At 50.1% G+C, this 18,761-nt stretch overlaps 1 protein-coding gene across 1 annotated transcript; it reads left to right on the forward strand.

Moving 5' to 3' along the window:
* The first annotated feature begins 537 nt into the window (after positions 1-537).
* Positions 538-15,195, forward strand: LOC122101586 (glutathione S-transferase A4-like). The gene is made up of 7 exons (XM_042671958.1): positions 538-618; positions 6,298-6,402; positions 7,307-7,358; positions 10,010-10,142; positions 11,059-11,200; positions 13,342-13,473; positions 14,908-15,195. The coding sequence occupies exons 2-7, from the start codon at positions 6,316-6,318 to the stop codon at positions 15,028-15,030; spliced, it is 669 nt and encodes a 222-aa protein (XP_042527892.1). The 5' UTR covers positions 538-618; positions 6,298-6,315; the 3' UTR covers positions 15,031-15,195.
* The last annotated feature ends 3,566 nt before the right edge of the window (positions 15,196-18,761 follow it).

An 18,761-nucleotide genomic window follows, 5' to 3' on the forward strand; every position in this document is an offset into this window, starting at 1 on the left:
TCACTTTTCAAGAGTCACAGTCGCTGTTATATATGAAAAGTAGCCGTTGAAGAATCATCCTGAAGGTGTTTACACACACGTACACCAATGTACAGAGAACGGTGGGTTAGGCCTTCCAGGGCCAAAGCCAGGGGCCAAAGGAATGGTGATCTCTGTTTATTTCCCCCCAAGGCTTGTGAAGTAATGCGCATGAGTAACACCTGTGGGCAAATCTAATCTAGGGCCAGAGGCCAGGGCAGCCGGGGCGGTGGGCACCGGCCCGGCGGTGGCTTGGGCGGAGGCAGGGCCCGGGCCAAGGTGGGGAGGCAGGGCCCGGGCCAAGGTGGCGGCTCCCGGAGCCGGGTGGAGCGCTGCGGGCGAGAGCCGGGCAGCCCGGACCGCTCTGGGTTCCGGAGGCCTTATAGGAGCCCGGGGCCGGGCCGGGCTGCGGACAGGGCAGGGAGGCCGCCGGGGGCGGGGAGAACCTTCCAGGCCTTGCCCTGCTCCCAGGTGCTGGTCCCCGTTTTCGCCTCCACCCCCTCTGACATCATTTCCTGCGGCTGGGACGGAGCCGGGGCGGACCGCTAGCTAGCCGGAGTCGGACGGCTGAGAGGTCCTCACTGCCGGGCCGGAGACCAGGCGAGCGGGGGCCGGGAGCCGGGGGCCGGGGGTGCGCTCCGGGGGCCGGGGGTGCGCTTCGGGGGCTGGGCGCCGGGGGTGCGCTTCGGGGGCTGGGCGCCGGGGGTGCGCTTCGGGGGCTGGGGGCCGGGGGTGCGCTTCGGGGAGCGGGGGCCGGGGACCGGGGCCGGGCGGGGGGACCAGGGGTCGGGGGCCGGGGCGGGGGCAGACTTCCGAACCTCCGCCCCGATGGCATCCCTGCTGCCAGGCGCGGCCCTGCACCCGCCCGCCCGATGGCGTCCCGGACGGTGCACAGTGGCCCCGGCCGGCCTGGGTCGTCTGCACACCACGCGCGCCCACACGTGGGGCCCGGGCTCGGGAGCTGGCGCCTCCACCCCTTAGGCGCCGATGGCCACGCCCTCCGCGAGTGGCCACACCCCTCAGGCCGTGGCTCCGCCCCAAATCGCCCCGCCCCTCAGAGGTAGCCACACCCCGCAGGCAGTGGCCCTTCCCCTCCGGCGGGCGCTGTGTGTGCGGGGCTGCGCGCGGGAGGGGGGACTGGGTGTGTGTGCGGGGCTGCGGCCTGCGTGCGGGAGGGGGGACTGGGTGTGTGTGCGGGGCTGCGGCCTGCGCGCCGGAGGGGGGACTGGGTGTGCGGGGCTGCGGCCTGCGTGCGGGAGGGGGGACTGGGTTGCGAGGGCTGCGGCCTGCGTGCAGGAGGGGGGACTGGGTTGCGGGGGCTGCGGCCGGCGTGCGGGAGGGGGGACTGGGTGTGCGGGGCTGCGGCCTGCGCGCGGGAGGGGGGACTGGGTGTGTGTGCGGGGCTGCGGCCTGCGCGCGGGAGGGGGGACTGGGTGTGTGTGCGGGGCTGCGGCCTGCGCGCGGGAGGGGGGACTGGGTGTGTGTGCGGGGCTGCGGCCTGCGCGCCGGGCTGTGCGTGCGGTCACCATGGAGAGGATGGCTGGACTGGTCCGCACCCGCCAGGGGCCGGCCGCTGGCCTGGGGGTTTCCAACAGGAGCTGTACTCGTGGGTGCCGTCGTGGAAGGAGGGCTTGTGGGGGGCGCGTCCCGCGGCCGCTGCTCCAGCCTCGGGTCTCCCCCACGGCCTCCCTGTCCCCCCTCAGCTCTCCACGGCCTCCCTGCCCCCCCTGGCCCCTCCACGGCCTCCCTGCCCCCCCTCGCCCCTCCACGGCCTCCCTGCCCCCCTCAGCTCTCCCCTGGGCTTGGTCTGGGCGGTGGGTGTCCCTCTTCTGCTCTTTCTCTTCTCTCCTGCTCTTCTGGCTCAGTTCCTGACAGTGTTCAGTGTATTCAAGGGGCTGGGGGCTTTGGGACAGGAGTCCACCCGCGCTCACACTTTCAATAAAGGCCCCCAGGGCCACCTCTGGAAATGGGGCTTCTCTGTTTCTCTTGACTGAATTCCCTTACATTGGGTTCGCGTGGGTTTGTTTTGTTTTGTTTTGTTTCTCAGTACTGGGGTATGAACTCGGCTTCACACTTGCTAGGTGGAGGCTCTGTCACTTGAGCCACACCTTCAGCCCTGTCTCTGTTTTGGGGTGTGTGTATGTTTAAAATAAATTACCCAGTCTCAAATATTCTGTGATAGAACACAAAACAGACTGAAACCAAGTGTTCCCATGCATGCTTCTCTCCCATACTTTGTTGGCATATAGTTAACTGACAGCTTTGCTGTTATTATTTTGAACACACAGTGTGTGTTTGGCTACTTACATGGCCTGTCTTTCTGGACTGGAATGGAGGCGCCATTAGTACAGGAATTGTGTTTGTCACAGCCCCCCTTTGTAGAACCACCACCAAAAGAGCTTTTGGCACAGAGGGATTCAGAGCTAGCACTAGCCTGACTAGCCAGTTCTTCTTCTTAGGGTAATTTGATGTGCTACCAAATATACAAATAATAGATGTATCATGAAGCCTGAGAGGCACTTGTGAAAACTAAAGTGCTCATTGGTCTAATCATTTGAGTGGAGGGAGGTTTCCATGGTCAAAGAAAAACTACAAATCCTCCTAACTCTTCCTGTTAGCACCTACTGGACAGGATCCTAGGAGAGAGCAGGTTAGTGTGGAAGCTCTTCATATATTCCTCTTCTAGTTTTTGGTAGAGTATGCGTTGTTGCTTATAGTTAGCAACTGTTTTAATGTTAATGCTTATGATTCCAAAGTCTGCTTGTATCAGATAAAAAGGACAGGTGATTTGTCATCAGGCAATTGCAAAGGACATGACAAATGTGTATCTAGACAGGGCCTTTCTGAAGGCTTGTACTGCTTGTGGGCGGTTTAACATTCAAATGTCCCCACCCTGTTTGACCAATTCCATGTCATTTCAGAAACAAGTATGCAACAGTTAAATGGTGAATGACATAACAGACATAACAGAACGGGGAAACGTGTTGATTTGAGGGCTATTTTCCAGCCCATTTGTGTTTTGTTTTGTTTTGTTTTGTGTTGGTCGGTGGTGGGGCTTGAACTCTGGGCCCGGGCGCTGCCCCTCAGCGCTTCAGCTCAAGGTGAACACTCTACCACTTGAGCTACCGTGCCACTTCCAGTTTTCTGGTGGTTCATTGGAGATAAGAGTCTCACAGACTTTCCTGCCCGGGCTGGCTTTGAACTGTGATCCTCAGATCTCAGCCTACTGAGTAGTTAGGATGACAGACGTGAGCCGCCAGGGCCTGGCTATTTTTTTTTCATTTTTCAAATTTTTAAAAATCACTTAGATGTTTTTGAACACAGTTGGTTCACACACAGGCACCGGCCACCTCGCGCTGTGGTGGCTGACAAGGGTACAGGATCTTCCTGGATCTGGGAGTCTGCCCCGGGCACGGGGAGGATGCCACCCCACGGTCTGAGTGGCACTGCTCTGTGCCCACATTTCCAGGGTGCTTCCTGCAGTGGAGCCGCTGTGATCCAGTTCTGATGCCTGCGTTTTTCTCAGACTTGCCCCAGTCTTTAAACCACAACGACCGTGACGGCAGTGCAAATTTGATTATTCTCAAGTAGCATCAAGGATCTGAGTAGATAAGAGTCTCTTTTTTGGCTTTAGCTTTTTCATCTAACTGAGTTCAGACTTCTTGTGAGCTTGGGGAATTCATAAAGTGGCACCCAGGGTTTAACTCAGATTAATGTGGAGATATGTGTTCTTCCTTATTGTCTAAGAGATTTTGATTACTTATTTTATATTATTATTACTGTTATGATTATTTGAGGCCTGAGGGATGGGGCTCAGCTTCCAGGCTGAAGACTCGTGCAAGAAGCCTACTTGGTGAGCCAGTTTTGTTTCATTTCGGACATCTGCAGGCTAATAGAGACAGGAGAATCAGAGTTGGGACAACAGATGCTGAGGAGAATGTCAGGGGAAAGGAGCCTTGATACTCCGTTGGTGAGATGTAAATTAACGCAGCCACTGTGAAAATTAGTATGGAGGTTCCTCCAGAAACTAAATTTTTTTGGGGGGGTCCGGTCGTGGGGCCTGAACTCTGGGCCTGGGTGCGGTCCCTCAGCTCTTCAGCTCAAGGCTAGCGCTCGACCACTTGAGCCACAGTGCCACTTCCGGCTTTTTTCTTTTTGCTTATGTGGTGCTGAGGAATCGAACCCAGGGCCTCATGCATGCAAGGCAAGCGCTCTACCACTGAGCCACCTTCCCAGCTCCTAGAAACTAAATATTGAAGTACCATGATCCTGCTAGGGAGCCAAAGTCAGCATAGAACCTGCATACCTCTGTTTATGCAGCACTATTCACAATTGCCAGGCTGTGGGAGCAGCCTAGAGGCCCTACAATGGAAGAATGGACAAAGAAATTGTGGTGTATAGAATATGCATAATGAAGTTTCATTCAGGCAGAAGCAAAGTTATGCCATTTGCAGGAAGATGGGTAGAACTGGAGAACAAAGCCAGACTCAGAATGACAAATATTGCAGGTTTTCTCTCCTAGGCAGAATCTAGACAGAAACAAGAACATACAAAGGGAACTATTTGCTCTTTGAGGGGTGGAGATCGGTGGGTGGGAGAGGATCACGGGAGGTAGCCGAGGTAATAAAAATACACTGTATATGTGTATGAAAATGGCACAATGGAACCCATTATTTTATTTTTAAAGAAATGGGAGCTGTGTTCATGCCCTGCATTTTCTCCACGGTCCCGACTCTGGTACTGGCAACGCCCTCAGTGTCTGCATGCCGGTGCCTCAGGGCGCATTGCTTTCACGCCTTGATTTGCTAGAGACGGAATGACTCTTACGACTCTTGTACTGAGCCTGTTTTTCCATACTCTTAAATAATGAGATAATTGGGTTTACTTTTTGAAGCCTGAGCAGACTTGAGCTTCTATATCACCAAGCTATGATTTGTCCTAACTTCTGTAGAGTCAAGGATTAGAGGGCCTACTTTAGGGCTTAATCTACAGTGTCACAAAGCCGACAGACATGTGATTACAAATACTCTGCACAGCTCCGTCAGCTCCTGTAACACCAAGTTACGTGCATGTCTGTGTGGTGCTCAGGGTTGCTCCCCGTGTACCACGGGGATGCCCCAGCCCCGTAGTGAGTTTCTGTTAAATGCTTCTTTCGCTTCACAAGCCCTGAGCCTCCCAGCAGCTGAGCGCGCGGGGGATTTGCATCTGTGCAGCCCGCAGGGCAGGCAGGCTCACTTCGCCTACAGCACCGTTGAGATGCGGCCTCGTGTTTTCCAGGCTGCCAGGTTCAGTCCTCTTCATCTCTGCCTCCTGGGTAGCTAAGATTGCGAGCCACTGGGCCTGGCCGTAAAGACTACGACTATTTATGCTCAAGAAAGAAAACACTGCTGGCAACTTTTGTTTTTTTTTTTTTTTTTTTCTTTTTTTTTTTTTTATTGTAAAGCTACTATACAGAGGGTTACAGTTACATGAGTGAGGTTATGAGTACACTTCCTCTTGAACATTGTTACCCCCTCCATTGTTTTCCCCCTACCATCCCCTCCCTCCCTCCCTTCCCCGAGGTTCTTTTTTTTTTTTTTTTTTTTGATTGTGATTAAATGATTACATAATTTCAAAGTCACAAGTTCATTCTAACTTCCCTGGAGCAAATTGTCTACCACAGTCTGTAATATATAACAGTGTTCACATGTTATATACCATATTTGTGATCAGCAGCATGAGGATATTTAGTAGTGGTTCAACCAGATGAGCGGGAGTTCTTTGTTTCTTAAGTCCTGTTAGTTTTGTCGTATCACCTAACCTTTTGGATTTAGCATCCACTTATGAGGGAGACCATGTACCGTTTGTCTCTTCGTTCTTGGCTTACCTCGCTCAACATGATTCCTTCTAGCTCCATCCATTTCCCTGCAAATGCCATTATTTTGTCATTTCTAATGGCTGCATAATATTCCATTGTGTATAGATACCACAATTTTTGGATCCATTCATCTGTGGTGGGGCACCTAGGTTGTTTCCATATCCTAGCTATTGCGAACAGTGCTGGCAACTTTTGAACCCCTCACTTCCCTCCCCAGTCCCACCCCCTCTCCTCACAATTGGCAACCCCCATCTTCATGATCATGAGTTTCTTGCTCTCCTTGGCCATTTCCCCTGATATGTTTGTCTCCCTTTACCAGGCCTTTGGATACCTGTTTCCGCACACTGCTCTACATGCAGCTAATGTCAGGAGTGGTGTGCTAATTTGTGTTGTGAACGTAATTTAAAAATCTTTCCCTTTAGGAAACTGACCTAGGAGTCATGGCTGCCAAACCCAAGCTCTACTACTTCTGTGGCAGGGGAAGAATGGAGGCCATCCGCTGGCTGCTAGCTGCCGCTGGGGTCGAGGTGGGCTCCCGATGGGGAAGAGGAAGGCGGGGGGGATGGGGTGGGTCGCCGCTGCTCCCCTTCTCCAGGGTCCGGCATGCTGTACCCAGGCTGGGCCTACTCTCCCACTGAGATGGGTGTGGGGCTGCTGGTCCCGGAGGAGCAGGGGGGTGGGCGCGGAGGGTCTGGAGGCTTCCTAGGAGTGAAAAACACCTTGGTGGATTATGGCATTACCAGAGAGGAGGTCCACGTGGGACTTATTCTCTGTTGTTCTGGAGCCTTCTCAGCCTTCCCACCTCCAGATCTGAAGAGCCGCCCCAGATTGATCAAATCCCCGCTAACTGCAGATTCCCTCCAGATCAGATCAAATCCCCCCTTCATTGCAAACTCCCTCCACACTGCCTTCTTGCTGTGCTGGAATTGTCTCTTTAGAGACAGTCCACTGGACAACAGAAGCCATACAAATAAATCACGTGCACAAAAGTTGTAGAAATTCCATTACAAGATCACGACACCACCACCTGCGCAATGGCCCTTGGATCTGGTTTGCTTTTCTTTTTTTTTTTTTGTTTCTGAATGTATCATTACAAAAGAGAAATGTGTTTTGCCTTGACATGTAGAGAGAACAGCACAAGAGGAGAAAAAAAGAGGAGCAGCCGTTGGGGGCTGCAGACATAGGACAACAGTTTGCAGGGAGAGGAGAGCAAAGGTGGGGTGAAGAAGGGGGAAATAGAGGCAAAGCCTCCAAAGCACAGCATTCCCTGGAGCGAGTCTACACACGCTCCGTCACGCCGTTCAGCTGTGATTTTGGATTTCCTTTTCTAAATTTTTTTTTATTTTGAAAACTGTTGGGCATTTCTGAAAACTGTTAGACTCTCTTTGTTGAATTCACACAATTTATAATAATGTTTCTCTGTCCATCTAGTTTGAAGAAGAATTTATTGAAACAAGAGAACAGTTTGAGAAGATACAGAAAGGTAAGTCTGCACTTGTTCAAGGCTGTTAGAAAGAAAACAGGAGCGTCTTTCTGGAAGGATTCACTTTGAGCAGGACCCTGGAGCTCTGGGATGGAAACTGTCAGAAAAGGCAAGTGCTCAGCCTGACCACTAATGCTGACCAGTGAGTGGTACCTTGTCCCTGGCACACGGTGAACTTTGACATCTCCTTGACCTTCCCAAATGCTTATTAGGGACATTCTGGGTGACCTCAGGTGACAAGAGCACACGGGAAGGCTAGTACCGATTGCATGCCTCCATACCCTCAGTACTCTGAGTACCCTGGATGCTCAGTACCCTCAGTACCCTGGATGCCCAGTACCCTCAGTACCTTCAGTACCCTCCCCTGACTCATGGTGAAGAACCAGTTGATCAGAGAAGATGGAGAGTATTCCCTAATGCTTCTCCTTCACATCCAATCTCTCTGTGGCTTAAACAGAGCCACAGACATATTGCATTAGGTCATGACACAGTGGAAGCTGTGGAGAATACCCACATTTTTTTTTTTTTCCTGGTCGGTCATGGGGCTTGAACTCTGGGCCTGGGCACTGTCCCTCAGCTCTTCAGCTCAAGGCGAGCGCTCTACCACTTGAGCCACAGCGCCACTTCCGGTTTTCTGGTGGTTTATTGGAGATAGGAGTCTCATGGTCTCTCCTGCCCGGGCTGGCTTTGAACCGCGATCCTCAGATCTCAGCCTCCTGAGTAGCTAGGATTACAGGCGTGAGCCACCAGCGCCCGGCATTATCCACATTTTTATTAGGTTTTCACCCGGCCGAGTGGGGGAGGTCGGGCAGCCTCTCTCCAGTCCTTTCAGAGGACCTTGATCATCCACCATAGCCCCTCACCTGCCTTGTCTGCCTTGCTGGGCCCCACATGGGGACTTACGGATGGGTACATACATGCTGAATTCTTGGCTGTGGCTCCATAAACCCTTGCAGAATGGTGCTCTAACAGCCTTGGTAGTGCTTCAGTCCTCCATGAGTCTGTGGTGCTGTGGTGGCCCTGGGGCGCCCTCCTGGGCGGTCACTATTGTTGTAGGTGGGAAGCACAATGAGAGAGAGGCGGGAGCGCTGGAGAGGGACCCAAGGCCCATTTCTATAGGCGTAGCTGTCCCTGGACGGTGTGAGCTTGGGAAAGTAATTTGCGTGAAGTCACATGGCTAGAAGGGAGTTAAGCCGGCCCAGGTTGGCCTGCGTTCTTGCTGTCACCGCCGCTCTTCTGCCAGGTCACCTCGAGTAATACCTGAAACACTTGAAAAGAACAAACGAAGAGGAGGGCGCCCGCGCCTCATGTCTGTAATCCGAGCTACTCAGGAAGCTGAGATCTAAGGATTGAGGTTTGAAGCCAGCCCATGCAGGGACTCTTACCTCCAGTAAACCACTCAAAAGCCAGAAGTGGTGGGGCTGGGAAGGTGGCTCAGTGGTAGAGCATTTGCCTTGTATGCATGAGGCCCTGGGTTTGATTCCTCAGCACCACATAAGCAAAAAGAAGAAAGCCGGAAGTGGCGCTGTGGCTCAAGTGGTCGAGCACTAGCCTTGTGCTGAAGAGCTGAGGGACAGCGCCCAGGCCCAGAGTTCAGGCCCCATGACCAGACCCCCCCCCCCCCCCAAAAAAAAAAAAACCAGAAGTGGTGCTGGCTCAAGTGGTAGAGCACTAACCTTGAGCACAAAGAGGCTCAGGGACAGTGCCCAGGCCCTGAGTTCAAGCCCCACAACCAACAAAAAAAGAATGAATGAAGACTCACTGCTTTATCTCTATAGCAGAATATCTGGGGAGTGCCAAGATGGGTTTTGTTTTTGTTTTTGTTTTTTTTTTTGGTTGGTCGTGGGGCTTGAACTCTGGGCCTGGGTGCTGTCCCTCAGCTCTTCAGCTCAAGGTGAGCACTCTACCACTTGAGCTACAGCGCCACTTCCAGTTTTTTTGGTGGTTTATTGGAGATAGGAGTCTCACAGTCTTTCCTGCCCGGGCTGGCTTTGAACCGTGATCCTCAGATCTCAGCCTCCTGAGTAGCTAGGATTACAGGTGTGAGCCACCAGCACCCGGCTAGCCAAGATGGGTTTAATAACCGCTCACACAGAGAATTCTTTTTTTGTTGTTGTTGTTGGTCATGGGACTTGAACTCTGGGCCTGGGCGCTGTCCCTCAGCTCTTCAGCTCAAGGCGAGCGCTCTACCATTTGAGCTACAGCGCCACTTCCGGTTTTCTAGTGGTTTATTGGAGATGGGAGTCTCACTGTCTTTTCTGCCCGGGCTGGCTTTGAACCGCGATTCTCAGATCTCAGCCTCCTGAGTAGCTAGGATTACAGGCGTGAGCCACCGGCGCCCGGCCAGAGAATTCTTATATGCACCAAATCTCTGAGAACCAGAAATGATTGTACTATAACATAGTTACAGCAAAATGGGTGTGTGTGGGGGGAACCTCAAAAAAGTCACAATTGACTGACACATAAACATTCATGAAACAGTCCACTGAATCTCAGATGCTACACAAAGCAAATGGTAGGTGTTTCCTCAGTTACGAGCGCCTGCAATTCATCTCCCTGGCTGGAAACAAAACCGCTCCGTGAAGTTAGAATGGGAGCGGACTGATGGCCACCACTGATGCTTGTCCCCACTCTCCTTGCTTAAACCACAGCTGGATACTTGCTTTTTGGCCAAGTGCCTCTGGTTGAAATCGATGGAATGATGCTGACTCAGACCCGGGCCATCCTCAGCTACCTCGCTGCTAAGTACAACCTGTACGGAAAAGACCTGAAGGAGAGAGCCAGGTACCGGCTGTTAGCCCAGCTGCTCTGCTCCTGCTCCAGCTGAGACCACTTCAGGTTGTCTTTCGGCCTGGACGGAAGGGAGGAAGTACAGAAGCAAAAGGAGATGGTCTTGCTAGGCCTGACCGCCCTTGTGCGGGACTCTGAACTGGTAGTGATCCGCTCCCGTGTCTGTATTCACTCCTCACAAAGCACCTTGAGGCACAGGGAGACTTGAAATCAGCAGCTCCTGGCATTGCTCACCTGGTTGTGACTCATCTGGGTGGTTGTTCCTGGTCAGGCTCGTGTCATGCTAACTGGATTCACTCAGTATGGCCTCCCGTGATTACGCCGGCGGCTCTGTGTTTCCGTATTAACTGAAGTCCCCAGCGGCGGGGGAGGAGTGGGCCCGGAGTCTCTCAGATCCTTAGCTAACCCGTTCTCACTCCAACGAGAAGGGCTCTGAGAGTGAGCGTGAAGGCCCAGGAGCCTCCTACACACATTGAAGGCTCAGAACTGGCCCATTATGTCCACCTCCATCCGTCCGTCAGAGCAAGTCACAGGGTCACCTTGGAAAGCAGGCCCTGTCTGAGGATAGAAAAGGTTGTCAGGTCAAATCACAAGTACTGGAAGATGAACAACTGTGCCTTTTTCTTCCTCCCTTCTTCCCTCCCTCCCTTCCTTCTTTTTCATGACTCTAAGAACGTCTGAGGACGGCAGTACTCACCGATTCCTTCACATGTTCTTTCATTCAGTAAACATTTCCACAGACCCTGCTATGGCCCTTGGCTAGATCTAGTTCCAGCATCACTTGGGGTGGGCTAGCTTAAGGGGTAGTTTGGAGGTGGCTCGCTGGTGCCATGTGCCCAGGAGAGTGTCGGATGAGGGAGCTGTGTAGTCATGGGGTCCCCTTGAGTGACCGTTTGAGGTGCCATTTCAGGATCGACATGTACACGGACGGCACCACGGATCTGATGCTAATGATTCTGGCGACTCCGTTCAGTAGCCCGACGAACAAAGAGGGGAGCTATGCCACCATCGTCCAGAAAGCTAAAACCCGCTACTTCCCAGCCTTTGAAAAGGTAGGTGGCACTCGACTTCGTAAGATAAAGTGAGTTTAAAAGTGATTCTGTAAGAGGCAGATAGATGCCATGGGGAAGAAGGGGGTCTGAGTTCTTTCAACAACCCACAGCCTTAGACAGGGCAGTAATGTCTCCTGCAGAATGACAGAAATCACTCCACTCCTCGCCTCCCAGAGTCGACCGCACGGTGGTTTCCAGGGACTTCCTTCCGGTTTCTGCCACATAAAAAGAATTCTACTGAAGACTCTGCCGTCTATTATTATTTAGATATTCAAAAGCAGAAGTCCTGCGAATCTATTGCTTGGAACGAACAACTGTCCACATTTGTCCTATGTTGCTTAAAACTTTTCTTTTCCTTGAAGCAGATCTGCAGAGAGAGAGAGAAAGAGGGGTGGGGGTCATCTTTGGACCGTATTCAGATGTGATATCACTTCCTCTCTCTTTATATATATATAAAATATAATATATAATAAAGTTTTATATATATATATATATACAGTTCCATACTATATGTTTGTTCTGCAACTTGCTTTTTTTAGTCAACTCAAGTTTTTGTACCATCTAGACAAATATATATATATAAGCAAACTTATATTTGCTTCAATTTTATTTTGTCTTCTCCTTACAAATACAAAGGTTTTTTCCCCACAAAGAGCCTTTTTTTGTTTGTTTTAACTTTTCCTCTTTCTGTTTTAAGCCCTGTAGGATTGATCAGTTTTCTTTATTCCAACTTTTCTTCTAATGATTCAGATGATAAATATTTCCTCCTTAAACTATTGATTTCTTTCTTTTCTTTTTTTTTTTTTTTTGTCAGTCCTGGGGCTTGAACTCTGGGCTTGGGTGCTGTCCCTCAGCTCTTCAGCTCAAGGCTAGAGCTCTATCACTTGAGTCATAGTGCCACTTCCAGTTTTCTGAGTGGTTTTGGAGATAAGGGTCTCACACACTTTCCTGCCTGGGCTGGCTTTGAACCACAGTCCTCAGATTTCAGCCTCCTGAGTAGCTAGGATTACAGGCATGAGCCCCCAGGTCCTGGCTTACACTATTGATTTCTATCTTCTTATTAATAAGACAAAGCTTCCTTTTACCTCCAAATATCTTTCTTCTTCCTCTTTTTATGTTTAGTTTTAAGTATTGTTTTAGGACCAAGTTGTTTTCATTTCCTCCTAGTTAGTTTTTTTTTTTTATTGTGAAAATACTGTACAGAGGGGTTACAATTACATGGGCAAGATAATGAGTACATTTCTTATCAAGCATTGTAGCCCCTAGTTGGTTTTTTTAAGTCATGTTGATTTATCAAGGTAAGAAACAGATTTTTACTCATTGGCTCCTTGGTTCTGATGTCTTTCTTGCTTTCTTTCTTATCTGCCTTCTACATGCAGAAGTAAAGGAGAATGCACTCAGCCTATAGCTCAGAACTCCCTCTTTGCTTGAATCTGTTGCCTCTGCCTTACAGGTGGGTTAGGTTTTTATCAGGGGGCTTAAGATCACAATGAGAAGAGAGCACGTGATCATGTTCCATCTCTTGGTTTCAGTGATATATTCAACCAGGTGTTTTCGTCTTTGCCTTGGCTGTGAATCTCTAGAATTCACTGCTTTTATACATTCTCCATCTACAGTGACATCTGTGTTCGCCCGTATATGTATCACATGACAAGATGTGGTGCTCAAATTTACCTTATTGATGCATCTGTGACTCCAAGCTGCCCGGGAAGATTTTTATTTTTCAATTAGCTTTCCATTAGAGAGTGGACAGTTTGCTTCCTATGTTGCTGTGTTCAGGCTTCGGCTGCCCTAGGAGTGACTCATTTCTACTTGTGATGTAGCAGCTGGACTCGTATGAATTGTAGATTTGGGCCTCCCTGCACTGGGGGGTATAATTTTTCTTACCCACCCCCGTGCTTGTAATAAGACCCCAGTATCAGCCTTTTGTCACCCACAGGACCTTGATAATCACTGACACATTTCCCAGCCCAGCGTACCACATCCATTTCATGTGATCCTTGCCAGCAGCAGAGATTATTGAGAAAAGGATTCTTTTGTAAATCTGATCGGGACCACAGATTTTTATGCTTTTATAAGTGTTTCGCCAGGCAAGATTGTCTTACTTCCACTCAACACTCTTCTTCTTTTCCTCCCTGGAGGTTTTGAAAGGCCATGGAGAAGACTTCCTTGTTGGCAATGCATTCAGTTGGGCAGATGTAGAGCTGTTTGAAGCCATTTTAATGGTGGAAGAACTGGACGCTGCTGTCCTGTCTGACTTCCCGCAGCTGAAGGTAAGGCATTACTCACATCCACAGAGCCTGGAGCACAACGATGACGACGGGCTGGAACGAGGTGGCCTCTGTGTCCACTCAAACTTCAGAAGACTTCCCAAAGCCAGCCACTCTGGTTCTGGACACTCTTGTGTATCTTCTCATGCATACACTGCAGGATCTGTTAGGAAAATACAACTTTATGTGACCAGGAAAATAAGATACTTTGGTTTCTAGAAGGGACCTTTAGTGCTCTCCTTTTTTCTTTTTCCTTGAGTGCTCTCCGGCTCCTAGCAGGTGAGTCTGTGCACTTTTGGTCAGGTGATGCTGGGGCCCGTGGAGGAACCCCTGTCTGGTGGGACTCCCAGGGCCTACACAGACCCGACTGCTACCAGACTTCACTGTCCTCGGCTCTAACCTCTGAGGAACGCTTTATCCGATAGGATAGATTTTCTTTAAATTTTACTTTAACAATACATATATTTTTCCTTACCATGAAGGAAATGCAAGTTCAAATACCGTTATCTAAATCAAAGAAAAAGACCCATAATTCCACCAGCCAAATGCCACTGTAGTTTTTTTCCCTCCCAGAATAGGATTCTACTAAATATTGTTTTAGTGGTCTGCTTTTAACACTTTCATCAATGCCCGTAGTATATTTACATGTCAACAGATATTCTTCTGCAATATAATTTGTATTCTGTTTTCATTGTGTGATAGAATCACATCTTTTTGGAAAGCCAGTCATGTCACCGGAGTGCAACTTGAGTGATTCTAATCCCACCTCTGCCTGATGCCTTCCCCTCCGTCCTCACTTTTATTGGTCACCTGTGCTTCATGTATCATTTATACAGAAGCAAACAGGAATGTAGATTCTTTTTTTTTTTCTTCCAATTGTGGGGCTTGAACTCTGGGCCTGGGCACTGTCCCTTAGCTCCTCAGCTCAAGGCGAGTGCTCTACCACTTGAGCCACAGCGCCACTTCCAACTTTTCCTGTTTATGTGGTACTGACGAATCAAACCCAGGGCTTCATGCATGCTAGGCAAGCACTCTACCACTAAGCCACATTCCCAGCCCTTAGGCTCTTTTTGATAAGGTAATTAATTTAACCTATGCTGAATGCACTGGCAATTACATTACCCTCACCAGAAACATCCAATAAACACATTGAGAAATCGTCAGGTTCAACACTGGGCTGTATCAAGAGATGGTTCGGGTACCTTCTTTTCATGACAAGATTCTGGTTTTCTGAATTTTTTGTGTGTGACCACGGATATTAGTATTTATTTATTTTGTTTATCATTTGGCTATGAAGGGGTTGGAACCAAGTCCTCATGCTTGCTAGTCAGGCGCACTAAAAGCTTGGGCCACATCCCCAGCATGATTCTCTCTCTCTCTCTCTCTCTCTCTCTTTCTCTCTGTCCCCCACTCCCCACTCTTCCACTCTTACTATAGGCATTTAAAGCAAGAGTGGGCAACATGCCTAACATTAAGAAGTTCCTGCAGCCTGGGAGCCAAAGGAAGCCTCCTGCCGATGACCGCTATGTTAAAGTGGTCAAGGACGTCCTGCAGTTTTAATGGCCGCAGGTCTAAGGCTGGCAACCCAGCCAGCACATGCCTGGGTGGTGCATTGCAGAACTAGACCGCGGAGTAGATGAACGAGACCCACGCTGCCATCAGCAGCCAATGCCCGTTCAACGCGATGTTCAACAGCAAATCCTTATTAAATGCCATGTAAAATCATTCTGGCTTATGGATTTTTTTTTTTTGGCCCATCCGTTGATGATGGTAATCTACAACTTTTATGGAGCCAGTGTTTTTCTTTATAAATTCAAGAGGAGACAGAGGTTTAGTCCCGGCAGTGAGTACCTGTCTCACTTTTCTTCATGTTTGCACCAAGGTAAGGCTTGCGGTGGGAGAGCCGCCGCAGGTTTGGGAGGCCAGGATTGCCAACACCAGCGCTGCTTTCTGAGGATTTGTGATTGGGGGAAAATGCGGCAAATGCCAAATTGGGAGTAGCTGAAATGATTTGGTGAGTGAGAAATGTGAAGGGGAATAATGGGGAATTACTGTCCAGGGAACAATATTTTGAAATCCAAACAACCAAAACAAAAACCAAAACCTCACCTTGGGTAATTAGATAACATTTTGTTTTGTTTTGTTGTGTCATGGGGCTTGAACTCTGGGCCTGGGCGCTGTCCCTCAGCTCTTCAGCTCAAGCCTAGTGCTCTACCATTTGAGCCCCAGCACCACTTCTGGCTTTTTCTGCTTATCTGTTTCTGAGGAATCACATCCAGGGCCTCACGCATGTGAGGCAAACGCTCTACCACTGAGCCACCTTCCCAGCCCCAATAACATTCTTATATTTAACAAAGCTACTAAAGATTGGGTTTTGCTTTGGTAAAATGATCCCAGATAAAAGCTCAGGAGACCCTCATCTCAACAGAAAGCCAAGGGTGCTGGTATGTGCCTCTCACCCCAGCAATAGTAGGAGACGGGAAGACTGCGGTACCATGGAGCCCAAGCGAAAAGCAAAATTCTATGTTTAAATAACCAGAAAAAATAACTGGAGGCATGGTTCAAGTGGTACAGTGTTGCACCATAAATCAGATGCAAACCCAGCCATGAGAAAAACAGAGGAGCCACATTTCGAGAGGTCAAATTAAAAGGCCAGAGACTGCATGATGGACTCCTGTCTCAAAGACCAACAGCCAGAAGATACACTTAACAGTTATAAACACTGTTAGCAAACTGAGCCACAGAGGCCAGACAAGAAAGAATAAAAACAATACCAACAAGCCAGTGCAGCTCGGGTGGAGAGCTGAAGTGAGACGCCATTGTGACCGGAGCAGAGACAGGGGCCAGGACACAAGCACAGAGGCATGTGGCCAGGGGTAACGACTCCTGAGCTGGGCTGGGCCTGTAGGGTCAGGTCAGGGGGCAGGGGTCACAGGAACTTGAATCCCAGGCACCAGACTGACAGGTTTAGTAACCTATACCCAAGTCCTTGCCCTGCCTCTGGGGACTCAGGCACGCCCATACCTGGGAGAGGGGACCTTCCCTTCCCCCAACATGAAGACAAGATGCCAGACCCAACCAGCCACCACATGGCCAAGATGGCGCTGGCCAGACCTGATCTCCCTATTTCAACAGTACCTGTCTAACCAGTGCAAAGCCCCAAGTTCAAGTCCCAGTCTACCAAAACCAAATAAACCAAATAAAAAAAGAGATGAGGGGCTGGGAAGGTGGCTCAGTGGTAGAGAGCTTGCCTTGCATGCATGAGGCCCTGGGTTCGATTCCTCAGCACCACATAAGCAAAAAAAAAAAAAAGGAAAAAGCCGGAAGTGGCACTGTGGCTCAAGTGGTAGAGCGCTAGCCTTGAGCTGAAGAGCTGAGGGACAGCGCCCAGGCCCAGAGTTCAGGCCCCACAACCGGACCTCACCCCCCCAAAAAAGAGACAATCCTAGAGCTCTACCCCAAAACTAAGTCTGATAAACACTTTAAAAAAATCAACATACAAGACTCAGTATGCCAACAACTAACAGGCTGAGAAAGAAATCAGAGCAATTCCATTCATGATAGACTAAAATGGTTACCTAGGAATAGATGTAAAAGGTGATGGACTTGTACAATGTAAACTATGAAACGCTGAAGAAGGAAATTGAAGAAGATACAAGATAGAAAAACCTCCTGTGTTCATGGATTGGCAGAAGTAGTATTGTGAAAATGGTCATACTGCCAAAGTCAATCTACACATTCAATGCACTCTCCATCAAAATCCCAAATTGATGGCTTAGGAACACAAAAATTACCCTTACAGAAAATACACCAAGGCTAATGAATCAGTTAGCCAGTGTTTATATAGAAATATTCCTTGGCTGTAGCTTCATCTCTCCTTCCCCTAGGCCTTGGAGGCTCCATTCTGTCTGCATGAATTTGTCTGGCCTAGATATGTAAGTAGAATGACACGTTTCTGTTTCTGTGTCAGGTTTATTTTTAGCATAATGTTTCCAACACTCCTGCATGGTGTAGCCTTGTCAGAATTTTATCCTTTCTTTCAAGCTGTCTTTTGTCATTGGAATGCCGTTCGGTCCTCTCTCGTGTGATAGCCACAGGCACTTTCCGCAGTCCTGTGCCAGGCCTTGCCACGCTGACCCAGCCCTGGGTTTGACGACCCAGCAAGATGCCGCCATCTTTGTCTGAGAAGAGCACGCGGTGGTCCTGTTCTTTCTGTTTTCCCGAGCTGCGACTCTGTTCACCTTGATTGTTAGTCATCAGTTCTCTGCACAATATGTACTTTGTATCTCATACTTGGCTGTGATAAAAAAGCATTATCCCTTCTGGAAAGAAGTTTAGTATCAAGAAATAGGTGCCGCTGTATCAAGGGTCTAGAGTCTTTGGTACTGAAATTGCATCACACAGAGACGGAAGAAGACAAAGGTCAAAGCAGCAGAGTGACAGTTAGAGACCAGACTGGCGCCCAGGGCACTTACCTTTCGCTATGACCCAACCCTTTCAGCAGCCCTTCCAGAGACATATGATCATTGAGTTGAGGAAAACTGAGGTCCTGAGAAGCCAGGAGACCTGGGTTCCCAGAGATGGAGCCAGGGCTGGGGCAGGAAGCCAGGCCGCTCCTGCCAGGCCCTGCCACCGTCCTCTGCCAAGGCTAAGAGCAAACACTTAACAGAGCTCAAGACTTGCCAAAGATCCGGACGCAGGCCAGAGGAGGCCGCGTTCCCAGGGTGCCTGGTGATTGTGTGAGGGAATCTGGTCCCCTGGGGAGCTCCTGTTCCAGCCTCTCAGTGACAGCACCCCAAAAACCCAGGCTGGCCATGGGGCCCTGGGGGGAGGGGCGGTTGCCTGTGCCGTGGCAGTGGAGTTCTCAGCAGGGAATGTGGGTGTCTGACCTTATCCTCACAGCACCCCCAGGACTGCGGGGACTCAGGATGGCTTCCGGGTCTGGTTTCTAACCCGCAGAGGTGGCCGCCATTCCAGCAGGTGTGGAGACCACTGGCTTCCCGCCCCCCTCCCCCACTTTCCCCACACCTGCCTCAGTGCTCTCCTCCCAGCCTGCCCCTGCCCCGTTCTTTCTGAGCTACAAGCCTACACGTGACTGTTGTTGGAGTGCTTTGTCTCCTCCAAGATTCCTGCCTGTTAATTTCATACCCGTTAATCTTCACAACCACCTCCTGGGGTAGGGCCCAAGAAAGTTCAGTAACTTCCACACTCTTAGTCTGAGCAGATACTTTAAAGGGGCCCCAGGTCTGCCCATCCCCATTGTAAAGAGATAGCAGAGGGAGGAAAAGAGG

The sequence above is a fragment of the Dipodomys spectabilis genome, unplaced genomic scaffold (genome assembly GCF_019054845.1).
Source record: "Dipodomys spectabilis isolate Male_0828 unplaced genomic scaffold, ASM1905484v1 ptg000669l, whole genome shotgun sequence".
Classification (NCBI taxonomy): domain Eukaryota; kingdom Metazoa; phylum Chordata; class Mammalia; order Rodentia; family Heteromyidae; genus Dipodomys; species Dipodomys spectabilis.

Bases quoted from the DNA above. Each gene is read 5' to 3' on its own strand.
- LOC122101586 (XM_042671958.1), top strand. From the start codon at position 6,316: ATGGCTGCCAAACCCAAGCTCTACTACTTCTGTGGCAGGGGAAGAATG. The intron at 10,143-11,058 runs GTACCGGCTGTT...GTGCCATTTCAG, and splicing joins GACCTGAAGGAGAGAGCCAG to GATCGACATGTACACGGACG. The intron at 13,474-14,907 runs GTAAGGCATTAC...CTCTTACTATAG, and splicing joins CTGACTTCCCGCAGCTGAAG to GCATTTAAAGCAAGAGTGGG.